The 21,101-nt window shown below is 35.6% G+C and overlaps 1 protein-coding gene across 6 annotated transcripts in view; it reads right to left on the bottom strand.

Annotated features, from left to right (window-relative positions):
- Positions 1-21,101, bottom strand: part of TEX15 (testis expressed 15, meiosis and synapsis associated) — a 93,899-nt gene that overhangs the window by 52,411 nt on the left and 20,387 nt on the right. For 2 of the 6 annotated variants that reach the window (XM_038560165.1, XM_038560166.1), the window contains exons 3-4: positions 7,007-7,064; positions 5,580-5,730 (exon numbers count right to left, since the gene is read on the bottom strand). In XM_038560165.1, coding sequence (XP_038416093.1) covers positions 5,580-5,718 — 139 coding nt within the window. In that variant the 5' untranslated portion in view covers positions 5,719-5,730; positions 7,007-7,064. Of the gene's footprint in view, positions 1-5,579; positions 5,731-6,441; positions 6,527-7,006; positions 7,065-21,101 lie in introns of those variants that run through there. The other 4 variants (XM_038560164.1, XM_038560170.1, XM_038560168.1 and 1 more) reach the window with 2 other exon arrangements.

Genomic DNA, 21,101 nt, shown 5'->3' with positions numbered 1-21,101 from the left:
CAGCCTTTTTTATGTCTGAATAATACTCCAGTTTGTGTGTGTGTGTGTGTGTGTGCGCACAAATGTGTGTGTATCACATCTTCTTTATCCATTCATCTGTCAATGGACACTTGGGCTGCTTCCATAATTTGGCCATTGCAAATAACACTGCAATAAACATAGAGGTGTATAGATCTTTCAAATTAGTGTTTTTGTATTCTTTGGGTAAACACCCAGTAGCAATATTACTGGAGGATATGAAATCCTCCCTACTTTCTTTTCTTTTTCTTTTCTCCTTATTTTCTTTTTTTAAAATTTTTATTTATTCATTTATTTATTTATGAGAGACACAGAGAGAGAGAGAGAGAGGGAGAGAGAGAGGCAGAGACACAGGCAGAGGGAGAAGCAGGCTCCATGCAGGGAGCCCAACGTGGGACTTGATCCTGGTTCTCCAGGATCACACCTGGGCGGAAAGCGGCGCTAAACCGCTGAGCCACCCAGGCTGCCCTCCTCCCTATTTTCTAATGTAAGTAATTAGAGTTAAAAATTTGTTAGCAATGCTTTAGCTGTGTCCCTTAAATTTGAAATATTTTCATTTTTATTTGATGTATATTTTGATTTCCCTTGAAATCTCATGAATATTTATAAATATGTTTATTTTCTGTGTGTTTGTAGAGTTACATATTACTTTCTATTAATTTCTACTTTGCACGTGGTCCAAAAACATATTCTGTAGGACTCCAATTCTTTTACATATGTTGAGATGTGTTTTGTGGCCCAACATACGTCTATCTTGATGGGTGTCACAAGAGTTCTTGAAAAGAATGTCTATTCTGCTGTTGTTGGGTGAACTTACGTATAAATGTCAATTAGATCCTGTTGCTTGACAGTATTAAGTTTTTCTATATTTTTGCTTTCTTTCTTGATGTGGGGCTTGACTTCATTGGGCTTGAACTCATGACCCTGAGATCAAGATCTGAGCTGAGATCAAGAGTCAGACGCTCAACCAACTGAGCCACCCAAGTGCCCCAACTGCTGATTTTCTATCTTAATAGTTCTACCAATTATTTTTTTATTTAAATTCAAGCTAGTTAATATTGTAGCATTGATTTCAAAAGTAGAATTCAGTGATTCATCACTTACTTAAAACACCCGATGCTCATCCCAACAAGTGCCCTCCTAAAGGCCCACCACCTATTTAGCCCATTGCTCCATTGCTCCCCCCCAAATGTCAGTTTGTTCTCTATAATTAAGAGGTCTTTTATGGTTTGCCTCCATTTCCGTTTTTATCTTATTTTTCCTTCCCTTCCCCTATATTCATCTGTCTCGTTTCTTCAAATCCACATATAAGCAAAATCATGTATTTGACTTTCTCTCACTTATTTTGCTTAGCATAATACACTCCATCTAGTTCCATCCACGTTGTTGCAAATGGCAAGATTTTATTCTTTTGATTGCTGAGTGTGATTCCAGTGTGTTTGTGTATGTGTACATACCACATCTTCTTTATCCATTCATCAGTTGATGGATATTTGGACAATTTCCATGATTTGGCTATTGTTGATAATGCTATTATAAACACTGGGGTGCAGGTGCCCCTTTGAATCAGCATTTTTGTATCCTTTGGATAAATACCTAGCAGTGTAATTGCTGAGTCATAAAGTAGTTCTAGTTTTGACTTTTTGAGGAACCTCCAACCTGTTTTCCAGACCTTACATTCCCCCCAACAGTGCAAGAGGGTTCCCTTTTCTCCACATCCTACCCAACATCTGTTGTTCCTGAGTTATTCATTTTAGCCTTCTGAAGATGTGAGGTGATATCTATTGTGGTTTGGATTTGTATTTCCCTGATGATGAGTGATGATGAGCACTTTTTCATGTGTTTGTTAGCCAGCTGGATGTCTTCCTTGGAAAAATGTTTATTCATATCTTCTGCTCATTTCTTAATGGGTTATTTGGTTTCGGGGTATTGAGTTTGGTAAGTTCATTATAGATTTTGGACACTAACCCTTTATTAGATATGTCATTTGCAAATATCTTCTTCCATTCCAAAGGTTACCTGTTAGTTTTGTTGATTGTTTCTTCGCTCTGCAGAAGCTTGTATCTTGAAGACTGCTAGGCTAGAACTTCTAGTATTATGTGGTGAGAGTGGACATCCCTGTCATGTTCCTGACCTTAGTTGGGAAAAGCTTTCAAGATTTTTTTCCTTTGAGGATGGTATTAGCTGTGGTCTTTCATATATGGCCCTTATGATGTTGAGGTATATTCCTCTATCCCAACTTTCCTGAGGGTGTTTTATCAAGAAAGGATGCTGTATTTCATCAAATGCTTTTCTGCATCTATTGAGAGGATCATATGGTTCTTATTCTTTCTTTTATTAATGTGGTATATCATGTTGATTGATTTGCAGATACTGAACCACCTCTGCAGCCTAGGAATAAATCCACTTGATCATGGTAAATAATCCCTTTAACATGTTGGATTCAATTAGCTAGTATCTTGTTGAGAATTTTTCCATCAATGCTCATCAGGAATATTGATGTAAAATTCTTTTTATTGGGGTCCTTGTCTGGTTTTAGTTCTATCAATTGTTGAGAGAAGTGTGCTAAAGTCTCCAACTATAATTCTGGATTTGTCTATTTCTTCTTTCAGTTCTAATAATTCTGTTTCATACATATTGAAACTCTGTCGTTTGGTGCATACACATAGGGTTTGCTATGTCTTCTTGGCAGACTGACCCTTTCATCACTGCGCATTATCCCTCTTTGTTCCTGGTAATTTCTTTGCTCAAAAGTCTACTTTATAGATTATTAATAAATCTACTCTCACTTTATTTTGATTGTTTGCATGGCCTATCTTTTGGATTATGTTTATTTTAAAAAATGTACCACTGTATCTGAAGTGAATTTATCAACAGTGTATACTTGAGTCATATTTTTTAATATAATGTGTCAACCTGTTTTTTAATTGATATGTTTAGATCATTTACACTTAATAAAACTGATATGTTAGGGCTTAAAGCCTACCATTTATCTGTTTATTTTATTTTTCCCTTCATTGTTCAATTCTCTATTTCATTTTCCTGACTACCTGTGGGTTACTTAAACATTTAAAAAATTCATTTTGATCTGTTTTTGTAAAAAATTTTTAATTCTGAGGTAACTGTATATTCACATGTAGTTGCAATATATAACACAGAGAGAACCTATTCTCATTCACCCAGTTCCCTCCAATGGTAATATTTCATTTTATAATTATTTCCTCTATATAACACTGAGAATCACATCAAAGAATACTCTTCTTTCTCCAACTGTCAAATACAATTAGAAAACTCAAGAGAAGGATGGTCCATTAAATTTCCCTATATTTTGACTCTTCCTATTGTTCTTCATTCCTAATGTTTCGAGCTTCTTTTGTCATTTTTTTGTTAAGGGAACTTTTCTTTCAGGGTATATCTGCTGATGAAAAATTTTGTTACTTCATCTGACAATGTTTACTTCTATTTCTGAAGGATATTTCTGCTAGGGACAGAACAGAACTTTGGGCTGACAGTTGTCTTCTTTCTATATTTGAAAAATGTGCCACTTCCTTTGGACTCGGTTTCTAATGAGAAATCTTCCATCATTCAAAAAAGTTGTCCCCTTTGGGGCACCTTGCTGGCTCAGCTGGTAGAACGTATGACTCTTGATCTTGAGGTCATAAGCTCAAGCCCCCCAATGGGTGTAGAACTTACTTTAAAAACACTTTCCCCCAGGGTAGTCTGGGTGGCTCAGTTGGTTGGGTGGCTAATTTAGTTCAAGTCATGATCTTGAGATCCTGAAATTGATTCCTGTGTTGGGCTGCACACTCAGTGGGAAGTCTGCTTGAGGATTTTCTCTCCCCCTCCCCCTGTGCCCCCTCCCCCATGTGCTCTCTCTCTAAAAAAATAAATCTTAAATAATTTTTTCCCCTATAGATATATGGTTGCTCTTGTTGCTTTCAAGATTTTTTCTATCCTTAGTTTTCAGAGTTTGATTATGATGTGCTGTAGCATGGACTTTTTTGGGTTTATCTTATTTATCAAAGCTTATTCAGCCCCTTGACTATATGCTCTTTGCCAAATTTAGGAAATTTTTAGCTAATACTTCTTCAAATACTTTTCTACACTCTCTTCTACTTTGGGGACACTGAAGACAAAAAATGTTTAATCTTTTATTATTGTTCCACATGTCCCTGAAGCTCTGCCAACTTTTTTTCTGTGTTGTTCAGGCTGAGTAGTTCCTATTGTTATTATCTTCAAATTCACTGACTCTTCCCAGAGTCTTCTCAATTCATCTCTGGAACCCATCCACTGAGTTATTTCAATTATGTATTTTTCAGTTCCAAAATTTCTACTTGGTTCTTTATTACATTTCCATTTCTTTGCTGAGATTTTCTATTTTTCATTTGTTTCAAGAGTGTTCATAATTGCTTTCTGAAACATCATTAAAATGGCTGCTTTAAAAGCCCTGTCAGATAATTCCAACTTTTGTTTCATCAGAGTGTTGGCATCTGTGGATTTTCTTGTCTCAAGTTGAGATTTTCCTTGTTGGTGGTAAATGACAGATTTCAAAAAATTTCAAAAATTATATCTTGGTCATTTTGGATGTTAAGTGATCTTAGGTTTTAGCAAGCTTCTACTGAAACTGAGCCAGCAAGGGAATCTACCAGCAGGGAAAGGGAGGTACTTATTCTTTGCTACCAGGTGGGACTGAAGTTCTGGCTCTCCACAGGGCAGTGGAAAGTGACACTCTAGTAACACTGTCGGGAGATGCTTTGTTACCATGAGGAAGGGGTAGAATTCAGTGCTCCTAACTCAGCTTCTACTGACATAGTGGGAGAGAGATGTGTGCTATGTAACTGGTAGGTGTGATAGAAGTCCAGGCTCTTTACTTGGTCTTCATTGACTCTACTCCAAGTAAGAAGGGGTGGGTCATCACCAGAGGGCAGGGGTGGAAAACCACTGACACTGCAGAGGTAGGGGATGGCAGGGAGGGGAACTTGTTACCCATAAAAGGAAAGGCCTAAGTGGAAGTCCAAGTTCTCCACTTAAATCTTTGCTGACAAAGGTGTACAGGTTTTATTTCCTACCCCTAGTATTTTGTAGGAGTAAGGTATTTATAGTCAATCAGGTATCTATTTTTCTAGGATATGTCTTTCCCAGTCCTTGGCAAGGGAGAACAGACTTTTCTTGGGGGTTTCTGTGTCTGTTCCAGCTGGCATTCCTAGACTGTTGGCATCCAACCTAAGACATGGAGGAAACAAAAAAATAAAATCCAGAGAACTTACTGTAACAACATTCCTTGATTACCAGAGTCCTTAACTGGTCCATTTTCTTCTCTAAACCTTTCAAAGTCTTCTAATATTTGTTTTATGTATGATGTCCAGAATTTTTAAGTATACTTAATGAACATGTCTGTTCCATGTAGCTTTGTGTAGGTACACGTGTGTTTAAGGAATTAAATGCATGACTTAACCTAATTTTATATAGTCAAAACAGAAGATGAACATAAAGTAAGAATCAGAGAAATGCAGTAATAGTTACGAAATAACCCCATCTTCCATGGAGATAGTAAATATTACCTTTCTCAGCTGTCCTCCGGATCTTGGGAATAGTGAATTTTTTCAGAGGATTGACTTCTACACCAGTGACTAATAGTGGTTCACTGACTGAGTTCATTTTCCATAGTGTCTTGTTTTTAGCAATCTCTTTCATTTCCATTTTGTTGGTGGCCTAAAATCAACCCCAAATTATTAAACAAAAGGTCAATACATATATAAGAGGCAATCTTAGTAAAATGTTTTAAAAATTTTTACATAGAATTGAATATTTATTCTTGGTCCATTCACAACAGATTCAAATCTCAATTTGCCAGGTTACCCAAAATAAAAAATAAATTAACAACTTTAGCTTTTATATAATCCTTGAGTATTTATTTTGTAGTTTCTAATAGACCTTTCCTGAGTAATATATATGTAACTGTAATTAGGTAACCAAAAGTCTGTGTTCCTGAAAAGCTTAATAACTTCCAAACAATTTTTATTAACATTTGGTAAAATTCTCACCAGATACTGTAGTTTTTAAAGTATTATGCCAACACATTTCTGTGAATAGAATGATATTCTCTAAATCAGAATCTCTGCCTTTGGAAGAAACTTATTAAAGTTGTAAACCAAATTCTGCACAACTATCCCTATAATTGATTGCCTAAACAGTCACTCACTGGCTATTGTTCCATAATATCACTAAATGGACTAAGACCTTATATATTTATACTAGTATCAGATTTCTTTTCCTCCCTTCTCCTTCCTCTCTGAAGCCCTCCCTCTCTCCCCATTCAACACAATGATTCTTAACCTTTTAAGTAAAACTCATACTAGGTATTGAAGGAGAGTTATGGAGCGTACACACAGAAAAATATATATAGACATGGATTTTTCATACCATTTCATAATATGGTTCACAGGCCTCCTGGTAGCTATCAACTGCTTAGTCCAAACTTAGATCATAATCTATATTAAGAGTTGCCAAAATTCTACAGAAGGATCACAATGGATAAGATTCTACAAAAAGCTCACAAAAGATTTTGCCCTCAATCTCCTCTCCACCCTTTATGAAAGATAATCTTTTTTTTATAATGTTTTTTTTTAATTTTTATTTATTTATGATAGTCACACAGAGAGAGAGGCAGAGCCACAGGCAGAGGGAGAAGCAGGCTCCATGCACCGGGAGCCCGACGTGGGATTTGATCCCAGGTCTCCAGGATCGCGCCCTGGGCCAAAGGCAGGTGCTAAACCGCTGCACTACCCAGGGATCCCTATGAAAGATAATCTTACAGTCTCCCAATCAAACGTGGATCAAAATAGGGAATGGACAGAGACCAACAGAAATAGAAGAAAATCAGTCTGTTTCCTCATCCAGTCTCATTGATAGACACTAGTAATTGCCTCCTAACAATAATACCCTTAAGAAAAAAAAAAAAAAAAAATACCCTTAAGATACACTGTACCTGGCTGGCTCAGTTGGTAGAGCACACGACTCTTGAACTTGGGGTATAAGTTTGAGCCCTGTGTTGGAAGGGAAGAGTAACTTATTTAATGAATTAAATTACAAAAGAACCTCTTCAATTAATCATGATCTATACCTACTGTACACAAAGGTATACTATCAGTTGAATATACTTGAGGAGCCAAGTACTGCAACAATACTCAATATTGCTTTTAACTATAGTTAAATTGTATTTTCAGTAAAGATGAATAATGCTATTTCAGCTCTGTGGTTTCTTTCTTTTTTTTTTTTTTTAAGATTTTATTTATTCATGAATGGGGGGGAGCGCAGAGACACAGGCAGAGGAAGAAGCAGGCTCCATGCAGGGAGCCTGACATGGGACTTGATCCCGGGACTCCAGGATCAGGCCCTGGACTGAAGGCAGCGCTAAACCGCTGAGCCACCCAGGCTGCCCTCAGCTCTGTGGTTTCTTATAAAATGTTCCTTTAATAGAATTTACTAATAAAGTAGACCTCTGAAATTCAGTGATTTTGTTCCTTAGTGCTTAGGATAATACTTAGCCACAAAGTAGCTAAGTTAGGAAGCATTTATTTTTATTATTTTTTTAAAGTAAGCTCTATTCCCAATGTGGGGCATGAACTCATAACCCTGAGATCTAGAGTTACATACTCTACTGAGTAAGCTAGCCAGGTGCCCCTCCAAGTAGCTAAGTTAAAAACTGTGATGAAAGACGAATATTCAGGGCACAATGGTATTCAATGTTCTTCATTAAATAGGTTACACTCAGCAATTTTTCAAGTAGGAATAATACTCTTTTAACTTCAGCCAAACAAATCAGCCATGTAAAAGTGATAACAATTTCATACAAATCTTTACATTCATATATATAAGTTCCATAACCATTAATTTATATTATTTTTACATACATATGCAAAAATATATTCCATTATATACTGCAAAATATATACAATAGTCCTAACCACTATGTAAATGCTACATATATGACATATATCATATATTTTAATTCTAAGTATTTATGCTGAGGCTGTCCTATGAGATCCTGGGTTATTCTAGATGAGTAGTAGAGAAAAATCAATTCTAAAAACTTCAAGAATAGTTAAACCACAGGGCACAGCACATATTATTAGGTCCTTAGCAGATATTTGCATGAATGAATGAATGAAAAAGATCACACAAAGAAACCAAAAGCAGAAAGGTTCCCCAACAGCTAAAACATCTATTCATATAGGACTTGTATATTATGAGCAGCTTTAAGCTAATACATTTAAAAATTATATAAGGGGCATCTATATAACCAGTCAGTTAAGTGCCTGACTCTTGACTTCAGCTCAGGTCATGATCTCAGGGTTGTGAGATTCAGCACTGAGTTGGGCTTCACACTCAGAGTATAATCAGCTTCAGATTCTCTCTCTCCCTCTGTTCCATCCCCTGGTTGGGCTCATTCTTTCTCTAATAAATAAAATCTTAACAACAACAACAAAAAAGATTAGGAACATGTGGGTGGCTCAGTGTTGAGCATCTGCCTTTGGCTCAGGTCCTGATCCCAGGGTCTTGGGATTGAGTTCTGATTCAGGCTCCCACAGGGATCCTGCTTCTCTCCCTACCTATCTCTCATGAATAAATAAAATCTTTAAAAAAACTAATTATACAAAATAATAATTTTAAGAAAAATGTATTAAAACTGATTCAAGAAATTAAAAGAATTCATCATCTTAGTACTATTAAGAAAAAATTAAATTAGTAGTTACAAACTGATTCTAAAAATAAAAGCAAGGCAGCCTGGGTGGCTCAGCAGTTTAGCGCCTGCCTTCAGCCCGGGATGTGACTCTGGAGTTCTGGGATCGAGTCCCACATCAGGCTCCCTGCATGGAGCCTGCTTCTCCCTCTGCCTGTCTCTCTCTCTCTCTGTGTGTCTCTCATGAATAAATAAATAAAATCTTAAAAAAAATAAAAATAAAAGCATTAATATATCAAAAACAAGCTGAGTTCATCCTGCAACACAAAGGAGATTTATCACAGGAAATATGTACATTTCATTTACTACATAAATCTTTATTTTTATATTTTTAAAGATTTTATTTATTTATTTATTCATGAGAGAGAGAGAGAGAGAGAGAGGCAGAGACACAGGCAGAGGGAGAAGCAGGTTCCATGCAGAGAGCCTGATGTGGGATTCGATCTCAGTACTGCAGGATCATGCCCTGAGCCAAAGTCAGACGCTCAACCGTTGAGCCACCCAGGCACAAACCTTCAAAAACCTACATAAACCTTCAAAAAAAGGAAAATCAAGCGATTATCTCAATAGATGCAGAAAAAGCATCTAGTCAAATTAAAAATTCACTTATTGGAGTGTCTGGGTGGCTGAGTCAGTTGAATGTTTGCCTTTGGCTTGGTCATGATTCCCAGGTCATGGGATGGAGTTACAGACTGAACTTCCTGCTCAGCAAAGAGCTTGCTTCTCTCCCCCACCCCGCCCCCGCTCATCCTTGTACTCTTTCTGAAGCAGATAAAATCTAAAAAAAAAAAAAGGAACCCCTGGGTGGTTCAATGGTTGAGCTTCTGCCTAGGTCTCTGCCTTTTCTCTGTGTCTCTCATGAATAAATAAAATCTTTTTTAAAAATCTAAAAAAATTTCACCTACAGTTTTAAAAAAAATTAGTAAAGAAGAATTGATGGAAACATTCATAATTTGATGAGTATTTACCAAAAATTTATAGGAATTTGCTAACTACCAGAAGCACTACCTTCTAAATTAAGAATAAAACAAGAATATGTTTGTTTCCTTTATCTCTGTTTCCTTTTAACAGTGGGCTGTTATGATATTTTACCTAAGTAAAATTCATTCATCCATCTAAAACTTTATCCACCTAAATTTTCTCCTACAAGCTGAGACTCACACTCTTTCACGTTGCTGACATATATGCCACGCTAGATGCCAATCAGAGGAGGGTGAAGACAGAAGACCTGGCCCTGGCTCTGCAGAATTCATTTCCCTGTGGCCTTTACCTTTCCCCTTTAGCTTGCCTTTATATACTTTTTATTTCACAGAGGTAGATAGCAAGTAAGACAAAAAAATGTTTCAAATTTTGGTTCTACCATTAATTAACAATGTTACATTAGGCAAAATGCCTAACTTCTCTGAGGTTAACAGTATCAACACCTCACATGGTTGTAGCACCTGTACACTGTAACTGCACAGAATTAACTGTGTGTGTATTCCTAAAGCTCATCCTATGAAACCAAGTCACAGAATTTGTCAAGAAGCACAGTATTGCAAAGGTAATCAGGTTAGAAGTGATGTTGATTCTAACACTAGAAATTAATCAATTAACCCTTAGATATCTCACTAACATCAACAGTGTATTACTCTGTGTGCACTATGAATCGTAATACATTGTTCAGCGACAAGTTGGTAGCAAAAGAGTAAACCCCTTTTATGTCAACTAGTCTAAAGATCTGATCTCTCAAAGTCTATTTTAAAAGAGTTTTTGTACTGAGTTTCCTAAGACCACCATCAAACGTTAAGAATCTGAATGTTTGGGAGATTAGAGATTACCAAATAAACCTGCAAAATCTTTTACTTGATTACTGTCAGATTCTTAATAACATAACTAGGTGTTTCAATGGAAAAACTTAGAGAGCCCTAGAGTTTAATAAAATTCAACTGCTATCATTTATGAAAAGGTTTCCTAACATAAGGTAACTGAGAATAACTGCAGATACACAAAGCATTAATTAGAAAGTTTTTTTTCAGTTCTCCCTCAAACTTTTGATGGGTCAGCTTGTTATCTTTAAAATGTCTAAAAGTTGGCAGCCCCAGTGGCGCAGAGGTTTAGCACTGCCTGCAGCCCGGGGTGTGATCCTGGAGACCCGGGATTGAGTCCCACATCGGGCCCCCTGCGTGGAGCCTGCTTCTCCATCTGCCTGTGTCTCTGTCTTTCTCTCTCTCTCTATGAATACATAAATTTAAAAAAATCTTTAAGAAAAAAGTCTAAAAGTTTGCTAATCTCTAACAACAACAAAAAATGACTGTTTCAGGATTTTCTGGCAAATAACAATGTTCTATTTTAACTTCTTTTCACAATTACCTTTTATTTGCACCAAATACTGATTTTTAATCCATGTTCCATCCCAAAATATGCTTAAGTAAAAATAACTCTATTTTATAATATTACAGTAATTACTGTAATGATATATAATGATGATATGGCAAAGATCATTCATTGCTTTTCTAGTGATCTTGGGACAGAGTTCCTGATGAATAAATAAAATTCTCAGAACTGTAGTCACAAAAGTAAATTCTGAGTTGTTCTGCAGAGTGTTAAATGTTTCAGACTAAGAATTACCTCTGATAAACAAAAGGTTAAATCAGATCATACATATGTTAAACTACATATATAGTGACATTAAGCCAAGAATCCCTCAGTTAAGATTGTATAATGTAAAGATAAAATATATTTTTGTCTTATTTTTCATTTTATAGATCAGGGATTGGCAAGTTACAGCTCACTGTTAGTTTTCATAGGGACTACAAACTAAATGACAAAAAAATCAAGAACAGTATTTTATGGCACTTAAAAGGTATATGATATCCATAGTAAGTTTTACTGGGACACAGCCACACCCATTTATCTATTGTCTGCTGCTTTATGGCTATATGGCTGCTTTACTATTAGAAAAGCACAGCTGAGTAAATGTGACAGAGACTCTATGGCCTACAAAGACTAAAATGTTTAGTCTTTACAGAAAGTTTGCCAACCTGTTAGAGATGATGCAATACAACTAAGTATCTAGGAATAGGGACAATAAAAACTAGGTCTCATGATTTCCCCTTTTAGAGTTCTTTCTCCTATATTCCCATTGTCTCACTGATGTCTCCTCTGTATTGTTTTGTTTTTAAAAATTTTACTTATTTATTTGAAAGAGAGAGAGAGAGAGCATGAGCAGGGAGGAGAGTAAGAAGCAGGCTCCCTGCTGAGTAGGGATCCTGACATAGGACTCGATTCCAGGACCCCAGGATCATGACCTGAGAAGAAGGCAGAGACACCCAATTGACTGAGCCACCCAGGTGCCCCTTTCCACTGTATTCTGAATTTTATCCCTACTCACTTAGCTTCTCTGGATCTTGCTCAAAAGTATTTAAACAAGCTCAAACCCAATCATTTCAAAAACAGAATCTGCCAGAGTCATCTTTGCCCTTATCTAGATCATCTCCCACTTTCTCCTCAATCTTATTTTGATTTCTGACTTTACCTCAATGGTTATTAATGATTTTTCACATCAGTCTCTCACTCATGTAAGGATACTCCTGGCTCATAAACTACTTGGCCTCTCTACATTTGATATTTTTGACCAATCTATGCCTGAAATAATACATTCTTCCCCTGACTTTTGTGACTTCATAATCCTGATTTCAAGCAGTGCTTTCTTTTCTCAGCCTTTTAATAATTCATCTTTACCTGGTTTTTATTACTGTTTTAAGTTTTACCTACATAAAGGAAAGAAGAGAATAATCTCTTTGAAGATTTTTTTAGTATGTTATCCAACTAATTTTAGTCAACAAAATCAGAATCTTGAGGTTTTAATTTGCATTTCTTTCATTACTCATGAGGTTGAGTAATTTTATTTTTTCTATCATTTGTTCCCATCTTTTCTTTTTACAGGTAAGATGGTTTTTAAATGATTTTTAAAGACTCTACACACAGAGAAATTAGTTTTTGTCTGTCATAATAAGTGTTGCAATATTTTTCTCTTAATTTTGTTTATGGCATTTGCCTCCCATAGCAAAATTTTAATTTTCCTGTTATTTAATTTTTCAATCTTTTATTGTACTAGATTTTTATTCTATCACCAGCAGTGTGTGACAGTTCCTGTTGTTCCATATCCTCATCTCATTTGATTGGCATTAATTTCTGCCAATCTGATATCTGCATAAGCTATTTCACTATGGTTAGTTTGCATTTGCTTGATTTTTTATGAGACTGAGTATATTTATCGGTCATTTGAGTTTTCAAACCTGTGAAATGCCTGTTCACGTTTTTTTATCCACTTTTCTATGAGGCTATTTATCCTATTCTATGGTTTTTGCACAAAAAATCTTTTTGAGATATTAGGTCTTTACCAGTTACACTTGTTGCAAATAATTTTCCACTTTTTAAACTTGTTTTTCACTTTAACAAAAATATTTAATGTAGTTGAAATTATTTTTTTTCCTTTATATTTTTGCTTTTGATCAAATTTAAGAAATGATTCTAAGGTTTAAAGATAATCCCCTCTATTCTCTTCTAAAAGTTTTATAGTTTTGCCTTTTACCTTTAAGTCTTTAATGCACCTGAAATTAATTTTGGTCTGAGATAAGTAAGAAGGGCTCAATATTTCCATGTGAGTATAAAATCATGCTAGTATTTATTTGAAAAATCTTTCCTTTCCCTATATATCTATGGTATCTCTAATATAAACCAACTTCCCATATATGCACATATTCTGGGCACTCTGATCTGTTGTATTGGTTGGTATCTTTCTGTATTCTTTTTTTATATTTAAAAAAACATTAATTAATTAATTAATTAATTTATCTATTCATTCATTCATTCATTCATTCATTCATGAGAGACACACACAGAGAGGCAGAGACACACAGGCAGAGGGAGAAGCAGGCTCCCTGTGGGAAGCCTGATGCAGCACTCAATCCTGGAAGTCCGGGATCACACCCAGAGTCAAAAGCAGACACTTACCCAGGCATCTGTATTCCTATACCAACACCACACCATGTTAAGTGATCCATGTTTGGACATAACCAAAAGAAAAGAAAAAAGAAATCTTGTTCTTCTGAAACATCTTTGCTCTGACATGCATATTTTTAAATGTTTGTCTAATAAGAAATCTTGTTTAGGTTTTAATTGGAAGTTCACTGAACCTACTACTGATCAATGACACTGTTTTACTAGTTTTTCTATCTTGAACATGGGCTATCTCTCCACTTATTCATGTCATTAATATCTTTCTATAAAGCTTTATTTTTTTTCCATGAGGATATAACAGGTTTTAAAGAATTTATGCTAAGTTTTTAATAATTTTAAAATTACTACATATGCTGTCTTTTAAAAAATTTTTCACTTATTCATTGCTAATGTTTAAAATGGCTTACAGGATGATAAAAATAATGACTAACATTCATCTGCAACACTTATTAGGAATACTTATTTAAGTGGTTTAGATACATATTGATCCATTTAATCATTGTATCCCTAGGAGATACCCTTTATTTTAAATTATGAAAAAAAGCATAAATTAAATAATGTGCCTAGGGACATACAGTAGACAGTATTTGTTGAATCTGGAATTCAAAGCCAGGCAGTCTGGTATCAGAGTGAATGCACCCACTATGAGCAAAATGACCTTCAGTGAAACTGGTTTCTATACATTGACTCCTGGGGAACCTTGCTAAGCTCCTGTTAATTCTAACAATTTGTCTTCATAAACAACTATATCTTTTGTAAATGATGAAGGGTATATAACAATTTTCAGTTTATTTCTTTTTTCCAATTATTATACCATTTATTTCTTATGCTTGCCTTAGTGGGCAGGCTAGGAGTTCCAACATATGCCAAATATAAGTGATAATGTCAGATGCATTGGTCTTTCCCTAACTTCAAGGGGATGTTTTAAATATTTTAGAACTGGATAAATTCTATTTTTTTGAAAGACCTGCTATATCAGGTTAAATCTTCCTGGGTATAAAATTCTAGACTGACTGACATTTTCTGTTGGCACTCTTAAGCTATTATCCCACACTACTTACTGCCATCCACTGCTTCTATTAAGAAATTGCCTCCAATCTAACTGCCACTCATTTATGGGCAAATCTTTTTTCTCTGACAGCTTTTGAAGATCTCTTTGTCTCTGGTGTTCTTCATTTTCATTATAACATTCTAGTATAAGCATATCATGGACTTCTTGTATTTAATTTTTGGTATCTTTGACATTTATGTGAAATTCTTGGCAATGTTATCTTTGTACTGTTGTGGTATTGCTCCATTTCCTTACAACTTTTAGTTACCTATGCTCAAATCTCTACCTTTATTCTTCATGCTTCTTAACTCCTAATTCATATATTTCATTGCTTTTTCCTAGGTTGCATTCTCAATAAACTTGATTTAAAATCACTAGTTGAGGGCAGCACAGGTGGCTCAGTGGTTTAGGGCTGCCTTTGGCCCAGGGCCTGATCCTGGAGACCCGCGATTGAGTCCCACATTGGGCTCCCTGCATGGAGCCTGCTTCTCCCTCTGCCTATGTCTCTGCCTCTCTCTCTGTGTGTGTGTGTGTGTGTGTGTGTGTGTCATGAATAAATAAATAAAATCTTTAAAAAAAATAAAATCACTAGTTGATTTAACATACACATACTAAAAAAGGAGTGATATAATATCTGGGTTTTCTGCTTTAAAATTATCCAGTTTATAATTGCTAAAGCTTGAAAATGGTATCTGGGGTTCATTATAGTATTCTGTCGTCATATATGTTAGAATTTTCCAGAAGAAAAATAGAAGTATAAGAGTGTTCAGCTAAGTGTGCATAAATTATCTTTAAAAGAAAAAGATAATATTAATTGCCTATGAAGAAAGGAATAATAAGTGATTTAGAAATAGGGTGGAGAGCGATTTATTAGTTTATATCTTTATTACCTTAATTTTTATCTTCATAATTTATAAACTCTTAAAAACAAAAATAATCTCACTATTGTAACAAAAAACATAAAATACCTAAGCATAAGCATAAGAAATGGTCTGGGCTAATAGGAATACTTCTAAAAAACTGAGGGTCATAAAAAATTTGCTGAAAGGGGGAACAGGCATACTTTATTTTTGAGGAATACTTACTACTGTGGATATGCAAAATCTTCCTATATTAAGTCCGTAAAGTTGATTCAATCTTGAAGTTGACAAAAATAATACTAAAGGTTATAAGATGGGCCGCCCGGGTGGCCCAGCAGTTGAGTGCCTGCCTTTGGCCCAGGGCATGATCCTGGAGACCTGGGATCAAATCCCACATTGGGCTCCCCGCATGGAGCCTGCTTCTCTCTCTGCCTGTGTCTCTGACTCTCTCTTTCTGTGTCTCTCATGAATAAATAAAATCTTAAAAAAAAAACCAGTGAGGAATCCATCATATTTAAACAGTAACTAGCCATATGGAAACAAAAACACAAAAGTTAAAACTACAACGAAGTGTATTTTTTCCATACCCCTTAGAGGATAAAATATTAAAGTCTGACAATATTAAATGCTGAAAAAGGTGCAGAGCAACCAGAACTCTCATACACTTCTGGTGATTGTGTAAACTGGCACAGTCACTTTAGAAAAAACAATCAGCTATTATCTTTTAAGGTTGAAGATGTGCATTATCTTCTGACTAGCAACTCCATTCTCTAGGCATCAACACTCAAGCAACAATTCACAAAGTGTGATCTGAAAACTTCTGAGGGTCCCCACAAGAGCATTTCAAGGTGTCAGCAACTACGTATCTGTGAGGTCTTATTTCTTTATATTCTTCTATCAAAACAACAGAAATCGCAAAAGACTAAATGCAGAAGCAGGTATGAGAATTCACCTGACTTCTATTAGGCCTGATTTGCAATAATGAAAAACAACAGCACTTTTCTGTGGGAAGTATTTTTTACTAAAATATTTATATTAATACATGATGGATGTGTTATTATTTTTAAATGAAAAAATTTCTGGATTTTAACTTGATACAGTAAATATCAATAGATGTAACCCTCATCAACAAAAGTTCTTTAGGTCTTAAATTTGAAGGGTAATGAAAGGGATCCTGTATAAAGAATATATTGGTTTTGTCCTGGCAAAGAGCTTCAAAAAACCTTGGAATTTCCTGAAGGAGTGACTTTGTTTTGCTAAAAGGTGACTCATGGTGGGACCCTACACAGCTTCAAAATGAGGGTTGGTCACCAGAAAGAGACGTTTGTGATTAGAGAGTTCGGACTTTTCAGTTGTTCTATTGGGGAAAAGGGCTGGAGAATGAGTTTAGCCACATGTACAATGATTTAATCAATTGTGCCTCCTTAATGGAACCCCAATAAACACCAAACACTAAAGCTCAATAGAGCTTATTGCTTGATAAACACACTGATGTGCTGGAAGGGGTGATGCTTCTGGACTTCATGGAGAGAGGTCATTGAAGCTCTGTGTTCAGGAACCTCCAAGACTTTATTCTATGTATGTCCTTTGTCATAAAACTGTAGTTTTAAGTGAAGTGCTTTCCAGAGTTCTGTGTGAATTATTGAAGTTGAGGGGTCCATGGGAACCCTTGAATATGTAACCAGTTGGCCATAGGTGTGGATGGCTTCGGGAACCCACTTGCAACTAACATCCGAAGTAAGGGAAGTTCTGTGGAAGACTCAGGTCTTGTGGAGTCTGCCACTCAGTCCAGGTGTGAGAGCTTTTGTGGTTGTGTGTGTTTAGAGGGGGTAAGGCAGAAAGAAAGAGGGGGAGAGAGGGAGAAAGAGAGAAGGGGAGGAGGGACAGAAAGAGAGAGAGAATCCCAAGCAGGCTCCACGCCCAGTGCAGAGCCCAACATGGGGCATGATCTTACAACCCTGAGATCATGACCTGAGCTGAAAACAAGAGTCAGATGCTTAACCAACTGAGCCACCCAGGCGTCAGTGGCTAGTGTTTGAACTGGACTGCATTACACTACAGTTAAGGTGGAAACAGCAAATTTTAAAACCCAAATCTCTGAGAACTATTACCCCAGAGACGCTCTCATTCATGTATACCTAAAGGCAAGTAGAAGAGTGTTCAAAGCAGCACTGTTACTGAGTAACTGAAATGTCCACTGCTGACCACCAGAGTGGATAAACTATAGTATATAATACGTCAGGAAATATAACACAAGTGAAAATGAACTAAGCTATATGAAACAATGTCAAAACACATTGGAAAGATTAAAGTATGATGCCATTTATATAAAGAAAGTAAAACTGAATAATTTAGAAAAGAAGAAACTGGGGAACTTGGATGACACAGTCAATTAAGCATCTGACTCTTGGTTTTTGGCTCAGGTTGTGAACTCAGGGTTGTGGGATTGAGTCCCATGTTGGGCTCCATGCTCAGTGTGGGGTCTGCTTAAGATGCTCTGTCCCTCTCCCTTTACCCTTCCCTGTGTACTCTCTGTAAAGTAAATAAATAAATCTTAAAAAAAAGAAAAGAAGAAATATGATAGCAAGCAAGTCATCAGCTTGGTGTATAGCAACCTTGGTTAGTTTCAACAAAAATTTTTCAATTCTATACCAGGTGAACAACTAAGTGAGGCTAGAAAAAAAATACATACAGAAGAAGGATTTAGACAAATTTGTGCTTAACAGATCTACAGAAATATTCTCCTCCTCCTTATCACTCATTCATGGGGTTTCATTATATACCCATGATTGATGACTGATAGAATTATCATATCATTTCCAGAAAACAATTTTTTCAAATTTCAATGTTGTTTAATTAGGACATTTATTAAAATTAATAAGAAGTTGAAATAAATAAAAAATTTAAAAATCAACTGAATTTTAATGTACTCTATTATCTCCCCCACCAAAGATTACAATTAAGTTGATAGGTCTTGTATCAAATGGCAATCTACAACAGAAAAAATACAAATGTGTTAACTGAATGGCAGCTAAATGCTGTCAAAAACAAAGAAAATGTGACCACCAAAAATTTACTATTTTCCAATAATTCCAATACTTTCCATTTACCATTCCATACTATAACTATTACACTTTATAAATTTCTTAAAGTATCATACTGGCACTCATCCTGAACTAATATCCAGCCTATTATGACAAAACTGGTCTAATGTTTCAGGGGGAACTTGTACAACCAGAATTATATTAAAATTTGGCTTTAAATAATTTATTTGAGTTTAACATTTTTTATCAATCTGAATTCCTAACTTTATTAAGGAAGTAACCATAAATTTAAAAATAGTAAAAAAATAAAATAAAATAAAATAAAATAAAAATAGTATTAATTAGATTCTGTTCATCCTAACTGGAAACATCTCAATGTTTTAAAATTAATTCATCTCATGATATGTAGAGATGGTGAGATCAAATCTCTAATCAGACCACTGCTAATAGATTATGTCAACAAAGGATACTTTGACCAAATATTGTTTCTTTGATAGTTTTGGCTATAATCACCACCGAATATGGAATTAGTATAAATAGAGACAGGAATTGTGCAACCAGAATGCAGTGTTCTTACTGGTAAGACTAAAGTTTCATAACTCAGGTAACACTAGGAAAAAGAGGGCTAGGGTAGAAAGTTATAGAAGCTTTAGCTCTTTTACCATGCCTGGCTCACTTAATATTGGTACATGGGTAAGAGAAAGTCTTTTAAAGGTAGGCAAGGTCTAAGATACATGTATATATTTAACATACACCCTTTCTTAGAAAGCTACTGGAAGATGTGCTTTGGGGGAAAAAAAAAGACTGAATCTAAAATGGGATTAAAAAAATGAATGGATACAACATCGGGCAGTAACCCTAGGATGGATGAGAGTAACACACCATTTCTAGGAAATCATCAGTCTAGACTAAAACAGGGAAATGGAAGACTTAAAAAAAAACTCACCATACACTTGAAACTAATATAACATTGTATATCAACTACAATTTTAAAAAAAAAGAGAATTCTCCAGATTAAAAAAAAGAAAAAGGAACTTATATATCTTACCACTCAAAAAACCATTACTGACAAGTACCAACACATTTGCAGAAAAAAATATTAGATTTATAGAAAAACAGGCTACAAAAGCATTTATTAGTTCTAAGGAAAAAATTATAGACAGCCAAAGATTTATCTATTTGAGAAACAGAGACAGAGAGAATGCACATGCGTGAGAAGAAGGTGCAGAGGGAGAGGGGAGGAGAATCTCAAGCAGATTGCACTGAGTGCGGAGCCTGACACAGGGCTCCATCTCATGACTCCAAGAACATGATCTTAACCAAAACTAAAAGTTGGACACTTAACCGATGGCACCACCCAGGTACACCTTATGGAAATAATTTTGAATGTGTTCCCTCTATTCCATTATTTATAAGATTTTGAAGATTTTGATAAAGATTGTCATTAATTCTGTTTTTAAATGTTTGGTAGAATTCACCAATGAAAACGTGGTCTTGGGCTTTTCTGCGCTGGGAGATTATCAACTTTCATTCTTGTTATTGGTCTAAGACTTCCTATTTCTTGGATTCATGGTTCAGTCACATGGTAATCTGTGTGTTTTTAGGAATTAACTATTTTTCCCCCTAAGTTATTTGTTAGTATATAATTCTTTTTTTGTTTTTCAGTTTTTATTTTTTTTAGTACTCTCTACACCCAATGTGGAGCTCAAATTCACAACCTTGGGATGCCTTGGTGGCTCGGTGGTTAAGCATCTGCCTTGACTCAGGGCATGATCCTGGAGTCCCGGAATTGAGTCTCACATCGGGATCCCTGCATGGAGCCTGCTTCTCCCTCTGCCTATGTCTCTGCCTCTCTGTCTCTGTGTCTCTCATAAATAAATAAAATCTTAAAAAAATATTCACAACCTTGAGATCAAGAGTCATACGCTCTTCTGACTAAACCAGCCAGGTCCCCCAGTATATAACTGTTTATAGTAATCTGTTATTATAGTATATACTTCTGTGATTATCTGTTGTATTGTTTTCTCTTCCATTTCTCATTGGTTTTTGAGTCTTCTCTTTTTTTCAGATTTTATTTTTAAGTAATCTCTATACCCAGTGTAGGGCTCAACCTTACAACCTCAAAATCAAGAATCATATGTTCTATGGACTGAGTCAGCCAGGCACTCTTCTTTGTCTTAGTTAATATAGTTAAAGTATTGTCAATTTTATTTTATTTTATTTTTTAATCATTATAGAACAGATCAGTATTTTTTTTAAAGATTTTATTTATTTATTCGTGAGAGACACACACACACACAGAGAGGCAGAGACACAGGCAGAGGGAGAAACCGGCTCCATACAGGGACCCCGACATGGGACTCGATCCCGGGACTCCAGGA

Source organism: Canis lupus, chromosome 16 (assembly GCF_011100685.1).
Source record: "Canis lupus familiaris isolate Mischka breed German Shepherd chromosome 16, alternate assembly UU_Cfam_GSD_1.0, whole genome shotgun sequence".
Taxonomy (NCBI): domain Eukaryota; kingdom Metazoa; phylum Chordata; class Mammalia; order Carnivora; family Canidae; genus Canis; species Canis lupus.
Note: the sequence above shows the minus strand (reverse complement) of the source record. Positions and strands in the feature narration are given on the sequence as shown.